General features: G+C 45.8%; 1 protein-coding gene across 4 annotated transcripts; it reads left to right on the top strand.

Moving 5' to 3' along the window:
• The first annotated feature begins 882 nt into the window (after positions 1-882).
• On the top strand, positions 883-7,362 carry LOC144511341 (uncharacterized). 4 transcript variants are annotated; one of them, XR_013500794.1, is made up of 3 exons: positions 1,169-1,342; positions 4,779-5,835; positions 6,989-7,362. XR_013500794.1 is itself a non-coding variant. In XM_078241615.1 (2 exons), the coding sequence occupies exon 2, from the start codon at positions 5,136-5,138 to the stop codon at positions 5,724-5,726; it is 591 nt and encodes a 196-aa protein (XP_078097741.1). In that variant the 5' UTR covers positions 883-1,050; positions 4,779-5,135; the 3' UTR covers positions 5,727-7,362. The 4 variants fall into 4 exon arrangements, 2 of the variants coding, with proteins under 2 accessions (XP_078097741.1, XP_078097740.1); XR_013500795.1 differs by having other exon boundaries at positions 1,175-1,342; positions 4,779-5,782; positions 6,989-7,180; XM_078241615.1 differs by lacking the exon at positions 1,169-1,342 and adding an exon at positions 883-1,050 and having other exon boundaries at positions 4,779-7,362.
• The last annotated feature ends 1,339 nt before the right edge of the window (positions 7,363-8,701 follow it).

Below are 8,701 nucleotides of genomic sequence, written 5' to 3'. Positions count from 1 at the left end.
TTGTAAATCTTCTCGGCACCCTTTTAATCATTTCCATATCCCTCCTGTAATGAGGCAACCAGAACTGAGCACAGTACTCCAAGTGGGGTCTGACGAGGATCTTATAAAGCTGCATCATTATCTCCCAACTCCTAAACTCAATCCCTCGATTGATGAAGGCCAGCACACCATATGCCTTCTTAACCACCTCCTCTACCTGCGAGGCCGATTTATGGTCTACTCCAGAGCCACAGCAATGTGATTGACTTTCAACTGCCCTCGGGCAACTAGGGATGAGCCAGCAATGCTGATTTCCCATGAATGAAAAAAAAACAACTTATCCATTGGAGAGCCTATGGACCCGGACCCCAAGGTCCTTCTGATCCTCTACACTGCTAAGAGTCTTACCCTTAATATTATACTCCTTCATTCCATTTGACCTGCCAAAATGGACCACTACACATTTATCCGGGTTGAAGTCTATCTGCCACTTCTCCGCCCAGTCTTGCATCCTATCTATGTCACGCTGCAGCTTCTGACATCCCTCCAACCTATCCACAACACCACCAACCTTCGTGTCATCGGCATGATTAGTGGGGTAAAGGCATGGGTTTGTGGGGATAGGACCTGGGTGGGATTGTTGTCAGTGCAGACTCGATGGGCTGAACGGCATCCTTCTGTACTGTAGAGACTCCATAATTCTAGTAGATTCTTAATTCCCTATGAAGGAAGATGAGGAGAGTGAGATAGATACACTAAAAGGCATGGAGAACTGAACTGTTGCCTTTACCTGGTGACCACCCTGAGGCAATAGCTGACCTTGCGACCCAGAATGCAGCTCCGGGTAGACTACCCCCAACTGCCTGCGAAAGGCCACACTGCGCAGGCGTGGAGAGGCCCCGCCCTTGAAGAGAGCCTGCCAGCGCATGCGCCATGCTGAGAGGCGCGATCGCGGCCTTAACGACACCGAGTGTGAGAGGCGGTCGGAGCGGCGGGGCCCGGCAGCGGTACGGCCACGGTCTCTGCAGCACGGGGAGTACCATCAGAACGGTGGTTTATCGCCTCCTCCAGGTGGGTTGCCATTTGCCGCTTTCTTCTTCCGTTTGCATCGACACTTACTGACAACAAAGGAACCACCCAGAATGCTTAGCGGCCGGCATTAGGGAGCATGCGCATTCAGAACCGTGGCGGTTTCAGGGGCGCAGGGGATGGTGGGAATCGCAGCCGCCATTATGCAGCAAGTATACGGATTTCACTGCAGAATCAACTGGAATGGAGATGGAACTGTATCTGATGGGTTTAACCCTCCGTATCTTGAGCCCGTCAGCGTCCAATAATTTCAGCCGTGAATTTGTTCAGGGAGGTAGGTTCTGGGCGGCACGGTAGCACAGTGGTTAGAACTGCTGCCTCATAGTGCCTGGGACCCGGGTTCGATTCCCGGCTTGGGTCGCTGTCTGTGTGGAGTTTCCACATTCTCCTCGTGTCTGCGTGGGTTTCCTCCGGATGCTCTGGTTTCCTCCCACAGTCCAAAGATGTGTGGGTTAGGTTGATTGGCCATGCTAAAATTGCCCTTTAGTGTCGTGAGATGTGTAGATTAGAGGGATTAGCGGGTAAAATATGTAGGGATATGGGGGTAGGGCCTGGGTGGGAGTGTGGTCGGTGCAGACTTGATGGGCCAAATGGCCTCTTTCTGCACTGTAGGGTTTCTATGATTCTATGAGATTACTGCAGATGCTGGAATCTGAAACAAAAACAGAAAATGCTGGACAGTCTTCAACTCTGACTAAGGGTCATCCAGACTTGAAACACTCCACAGATGCTGTCAGGTCTGCTGAGATTTTCCAGCATTTTTGTTTTATGTGTTTGAGAGAGATCAGGTTGCTAAGCAGACACTATCCCTGTAATCTAAAAAGTATTGCCCAAGAGGTTTTTTAAAAATCCATTTTATGCATACAGATTTTTTTTTTAAACAGCTTGAGTATTGCTGAGAAAAGACATACTTTTTAAGCTTTTCATCTTGCGCTCTTCAAAACAGCTTGCAAGGAAATGCCAACAAGAAAGGGAACAACAATTTATACTGCATGAGAAGAAAGTGCTGATTGGCTGGCAAGTCGACTCTGATAAGTAAATGCGTTGCCATGGGGAATGCAGCCTGAAGCAGTTAACAGCCGAGCTTTTTTTAAAATTCAAACAAGGCAATCTCTTCGCACGACAATTCACACTCCACATTACCCATTTGTGTTATAGGTAAAATGTTCTTTTAGCTCGAAGGCAGCAGTCTGTTAGCGGATAATATCACTTGTGTTGCTGCTGCATAGTAGCAGTGTGAAACAGCTAGCTTCACCCATTGCTCAGATTTTTGAGACGCAACACCCTTCTAGGGTAATCTAGGGCACTTTTCAGGACCTAAAATGGCAGTCTTTGGCCCATTCAGGAGTTTGCATGATACATAGCAAGCAATGATCTAATCAGGGCAACACAGAATCCCGATAGTGCAGAAAGAAGCCATTCGGCCCATCAAGACTGCACTGACTCTCCAACAGCGCATCTTACATAAGAACATAAGAAATAGGAGCAGGAGTAGGCCATCTAGCCCCTCGAGCCTACCCCGCCATTCAATAAGATCATGGCTGATCTGACGTGGATCAGTACCACTTACCCGCCTGATCCCCATAACCCTTAATTCCCTTACCGATCAGGAATCCATCCATCCGCGCTTTAAACATATTCAGCGAGATAGCCTCCACCACCTCAGTGGGCAGAGAATTCCAGAGATTCACCACCCTCTGGGAGAAGAAGTTCCTCCTCAACTCTGTCTTAAACCGACCCCCCTTTATTTTGAGGCTGTGTCCTCTAGTTTTAACTTCCTTACTAAGTGGAAAGAATCTCTCCGCCTCCACCCTATCCAGCCCCCGCATTATCTTATAAGTCTCCATAAGATCCCCCCTCATCCTTCTAAACTCCAACAAGTACAAACCCAATCTCCTCAGCCTCTCCTCATAATCCAAACCCCTCATCTCCGGTATCAACCTGGTGAACCTTCTCTGCACTCCCTCCAATGCCAATATATCCTTCCTCATACAAGGGGACCAATACTGCACACAGTATTCCAGCTGCGGCCTCACCAATGCCCTGTACAGGTGCATCAAGACATCCCTGCTTTTATATTCTATCCCCCTCGCGATATAGGCCAACATCCCATTTGCCTTCTTGATCACCTGTTGTACCTGCAGACTGGGCTTTTGCGTCTCATGCACAAGGACCCCCAGGTCCCTTTGCACGGTAGCATGTTTTAATTTGTTTCCATTGAGATAGTAATCCCATTTGTTATTATTTCCTCCAAAGTGTATAACCTCGCATTTATCAACGTTATACTCCATTTGCCATATCCTCGCCCACTCACTCAGCCTGTCCAAATCTCTCTGCAGATCTTCTCCGTCCTCCACACGATTCACTTTTCCACTTATCTTTGTGTCGTCTGCAAACTTCGTTACCCTACACTCCGTCCCCTCCTCCAGATCATCTATATAAATGGTAAATAGTTGCGGCCCGAGTACCGATCCCTGCGGCACGCCACTAGTTACCTTCCTCCAACCGGAAAAACACCCATTTATTCCGACTCTTTGCTTCCTGTCGGATAGCCAGTCCCCAATCCACTTTAACACACTACCCCCAACTCCGTGTGCCCTAATCTTCTTCAGCAGCCTTTTATGGGGCACCTTATCAAACGCCTTTTGGAAATCCAAAAACACCGCATCCACCGGTTCTCCTCCATCAACCGCCCTAGTCACATCTTCATAAAAATCCAACATGTTCGTCAAGCACGACTTTCCCCTCATGAATCCATGCTGCGTCTGATTGATCGAACCATTTCTATCCAGATGCCCTGCTATCTCCTCTTTAATAATGGATTCCAGCATTTTCCCTACTACAGACGTTAAGCTGACCGGCCTATAGTTACCCGCCTTTTGTCTCCTTCCTTTTTTAAACAGCGGCCTAACATTAGCCGTTTTCCAATCAACCGGCACTACCCCAGAATGCAACGAGTTTTGATAAATAATCACTAACGCATCCACTATTACCTCTGACATTTCTTTCAATACCCTGGGATGCATTCTATCCAGACCCTATTCCCATAACCCCACACATTTACCCTGCTAACACCCCTAACCTACATTTGGGACACTGAGGGGCAACTTAGCATGGCCAATCAATTCTAATCTACACATCTTTGGACTGTGGGAGGAAACTGGAGAATCCAGAGGAAACCCATCCAGACATGGGGAGAATGTACAAACTCCACACAGACAGTCACCCAAGGCTGGAATCGAACTTGGGTCCCTGGCGCTGTGAGGCAGCAGACCACCAGATCTCTGGTCCTTTGCATATTTTTGATATGTAGATAATATGATTTCTATATTTGAATGCACCGCAGTTATTCTCCCGCAGCATGTATTTGATACAACCTATTTCAGCATCAAACTTGCATGGTGAGCAAATGGTTCAGCCCTTATTTATGAGACTGCTGATAAGGCCAATTTATAGACCGTGCAACGATAAGAACCCCAATGCATATATTGACCAATGAAGGTGGGCTTGCAGTAGACATTAGTTGAGAACCCACTCGCTGATTTCCCAACTCAAGGGGTAACATCATTAAACACCAAGTTAAACAATTTTATTAAAACTCTGTCTTATGAGGGATTCCCAAATTCACCTTCAAAGATCTCTCTTTGGAATTGTCTTTGTATTTTTGTTTCTGCTCAATCCCTTTTTCTTGTTCTAAATTCATTTTCCAGAATATTAGAAGGGGAGTAATTGGAGACAGAAAACTCAAACTTAACATCCTCAAGATCTGACAAAATCACTTGAATAATCAGGATCTGAATATCATTGTCCTTTTAAATGTGGAAGGAGAAAGGTTTGTGCGTTCCAGCTATGGGAAAGGTTTTCAAACATCACTTGACTGGAAAAACACCAAGACACACAAACTCAAGTGGGATTGTTCCAATGCACTGACTGTGCAAAAAGCTTTTGACACAGCCTGAAAGAAACATTGTATTACTGACAATACGGTGAAAGCATATACATGTCCTGTCTGTGGATGAGGCCTCAATTGATCATCCAACCTGGAGAGACATAAGGAGATCTGCATCATGGAGAAACCATGGAAATGTAGGGACTGTGGGAAGGGATTTAATTACCCATCAAAGCTGGAAACTCATCGACGCAGCCACACTGGGGAGAGACCGTTCACCTGCTCAGTGTGTGAGAAGGGATTTACTCTGTTGTCGAACCTCCAGACACATCAGAGAGTTCACACTGGGGAGAGACCATTCACCTGCATTGAATGTGGACAAGGATTCACTACTTTATCCAACTTGCTGAAACACCAGCGGATTCACACGGATCAGAGACCTTTCACATGTTCTGACTGTGAGAAGAGCTTTAAGAGCAGAAATGAACTGCTGACACACCAACGCACTCACACTGGGGAGAGGCCATTCAGCTGCTCCCTGTGTGGAAAAGGATTCACTCAATTATCTCACCTTCTGAGACACCAGCGGGTTCACACAGGCGAGAAGCCATTCAGTTGCTTGGTGTGTGGGAAGGGATTCGCTAATTCTTCTGAGCTTCTTCGACACCAGCCAGTTCATACTAGGGAGAGGCCATTTACCTGCTCCGTATGTGGGAAGGGATTCACTCGATCATTCACTCTGCTGAAACACCATCTAATTCACAAGTGATAACAGGGATTGGGTTCTACTGTTTTCATTGTTAGGGACCAGATCAGAAACTCCAAGTACGTTATGAAGCTAGACTAGACCCCAACTATTCTTGATTTTAGTGTTTAATGTGAGGATAAGATTTTTTTAAAATATTTTTATTTATTATTGTCACAAGTAGGCTTACATTAACACTGCAATGAAGTTACTGTAAAAATCCCCTAGTCGCCACATTCTGGTACACTGTTCGGGTACACTGAGGGAGAATTTAGCATGGCCAAAGCACCTAACCAGCACGTCTTTTGGACTATGGGAGGAAACTCGCGCAGACACGGGAAGAATGTGCAGACTCTGCACAGACAATGACCCAAGCCAGGAATCAAACCCATGTCGCTGGGACTGTGAGGCAACAGTGCTAACCACTGTGCCACCATGCGCACTCCAGGTGTGATTCTTTTGACCCACGAGGAAGCTTTTATTAAAACAAACTTTATTTAACGTTACAGTTTAACAACAACAAAAAGAATTAGCGCAACTTTTACCAATTGAAATACTTAAACGTGACGGATACAATTCTTAACTGCTAGCCTGTCTCTATTAGCTACAATTTAAGCAATATTCCTCATAGCCCTAAACTCGTCTTCAGATCAGTTAGCAAAACATGCATAGGCTTATGTGGGTTGCCAGTCCTCAAGCCTTTTAACACCTCTGGAGAGAGATACCTATTTTATGGCAGGTCCCAGATTTCAACCTCCAGAGAGAGAAGACCTGCTGCTCCTTGCAAGTCCAAATGGAAAACTACCTGCATTTTCCCTCTGTAAGCCTAGCTCCTTCAATTAGTACATGGTGCTCAAGATCTAGTTAATGAACCTAATTAAACCCTACTCCAAAATCCCAGGAGACGAGTCAAAAAATAAACAAAACTGCATTAACTTAGATTAAAACAAACACCCCATTATCTAGGATCAATTATGCATCTACATTCTCAGCAGGTGGGCTGCCTTGAGCAGACAAATCGGCACTGTAATCAGAGCTGAAGTTTAAAACCTTCCCTTCAGGTGAAACGTGATATAAGTACATTTCTTCAAGGCACAGTACTGTCACAGTTGTTAAGCATGGGCTGGACTAAATCATATTGATTGTGTTGTAACACACGGGAACAAGAGTAACCCATTCAGCTCCATCCAGCATATACCACCATTCAATAAGATCATGGCTGATGTGAACTAACTCCATGTACCCAAATTTGCCCCAAATTCCTAAATACTTTCTTCCAATCTTAGAATCCAGGCTGGAAGCAGGCTTTACAAGCACCCAGTGTAACTCAGGCCCAAATCAACAACTGAATGTCCAGGAGAGAGAGGGGAATCAATGAATACAGACCTGAACTCAGCCAGAGTCAGCTTGATATGGGGAGAAGAGGTTCAGTATCAAGAGAGTTTTACTCTGCATCTAACCCGTGCTCTACCAACCTTGTAAGTATTTTATGGGTCAGTGCAAAGGAAGTTTGACTCTGTATTTTACCTGTGCGGAACTATCCCTGGACTGTTTGATGGGGCTTTGCAGACCAAACTTTACACTGTATCTCATCCATGCTAATCACCCACACAAACTATCCAGCCCAATAATAAAAATGTCAATTCGATGTTTAATTTTCAAACGTTGTACAGAATTGGGATGTTGGACAGACTGACTATATTTGAATGTCGCTCCAGCAGAACCAACATGCATGTGGCTCAACCTGAGGCTTTGAATCACAGGATCCATGGGTCATTGACTTTGTTCCTGGAATGACATAGGAAATACAGTGCAGAAATAGGCCATTTAGTCCAATCAGTCTGTGCGAGTATTCATACGCTATTGCCGAGATTCTGCTTAAGTGCCCAAAGAGTGGGAAAATGGGAGATTTTCCTGCCCATTTTTTTTGGGTGTACTTACCTGAAAGTCAGAAAGTGAGGGGGTGGAGTGGCTCCTGATTGCTGGCCTGTTGATGTTATCCCCTCACCCCCCCGATCGCTGGCCTACCCGACCACACGTCCCCCCGCCCCCCCACCCAGGTTAAAAGGTAAGACCATAGAGAAACAGTGGCAGACATTTAAGGAAATATTTCATAACTTTAGACAAAAAAATATTTCAGATGAAAGGAAAAACTACAAGAAGGATGCAGTGGTTAACACAGGAAGTTCAGGATGGTATCAAATTGTTCACCACATTGTGAAGGTGGCTGGTAGCCCAGAAGATGAGAACTTTAGAAACCAGGGAAGGTGATGGCAGATATGATAGGGGCGTTTAAGGGGCTTTCAGATAAACAGTTTAAGGGCTGTTAGGGATGGGCAGTAAGTGCCGGCCTGGCCAGTGGCACCCACATCCCCTGAATGTTGTAATAATTGGAAATGAGAAAATGGCTGAGGTATTGAACAAGTATTTTGTGTCGGTCTTCACAGTGAAAAACACAAATAACATGCAAAAAATTAATGACGGGAAGGCAATGGCAGATGAGAACCTAGAAACTATCATTATCACGAAAGAGGTAGTGTTGGGCAAGTTAATGGGGCTAAAGGTAAACAAGTCTGGTCAAAGAACAAAGAACAGTACAGCACAGGAAACAGGCCCTTCGGCCCTCCAAGCCTGTGTCGCTCATTGGTCCAACTAGACTATTCGTTTGTATCCCTCCATTCCCAGACTGCTCATGTGACTATCCAGGTAAGTCTTAAACGATGCCAGCGTGTCTGCCTCCACCACCCTACTTGCATTCCAGGCTCCCACCACTCTCTGTGTAAAAAAACGTCCCTCTGATATCTGAGTTATACCTCGCCACTCTCACCTTGAGCCCGTGACCCCTCGTGATCGTCACCTCCGACCTGGGAAAAAGCTTCCCACTGTTCACCCTATCTATGCCCTTCATAATTTTGTACACCTCTATTAGGTCTCCCCTCATTCTCCGTCTTTCCAGGGAGAACAAGCCCAGTTTACCCAATCTCTCCTCATAGCTAAGA

This window comes from Mustelus asterias, chromosome 24 (assembly GCF_964213995.1).
Source record: "Mustelus asterias chromosome 24, sMusAst1.hap1.1, whole genome shotgun sequence".
NCBI classification, from domain to species: domain Eukaryota; kingdom Metazoa; phylum Chordata; class Chondrichthyes; order Carcharhiniformes; family Triakidae; genus Mustelus; species Mustelus asterias.
Note: the sequence above shows the minus strand (reverse complement) of the source record. Positions and strands in the feature narration are given on the sequence as shown.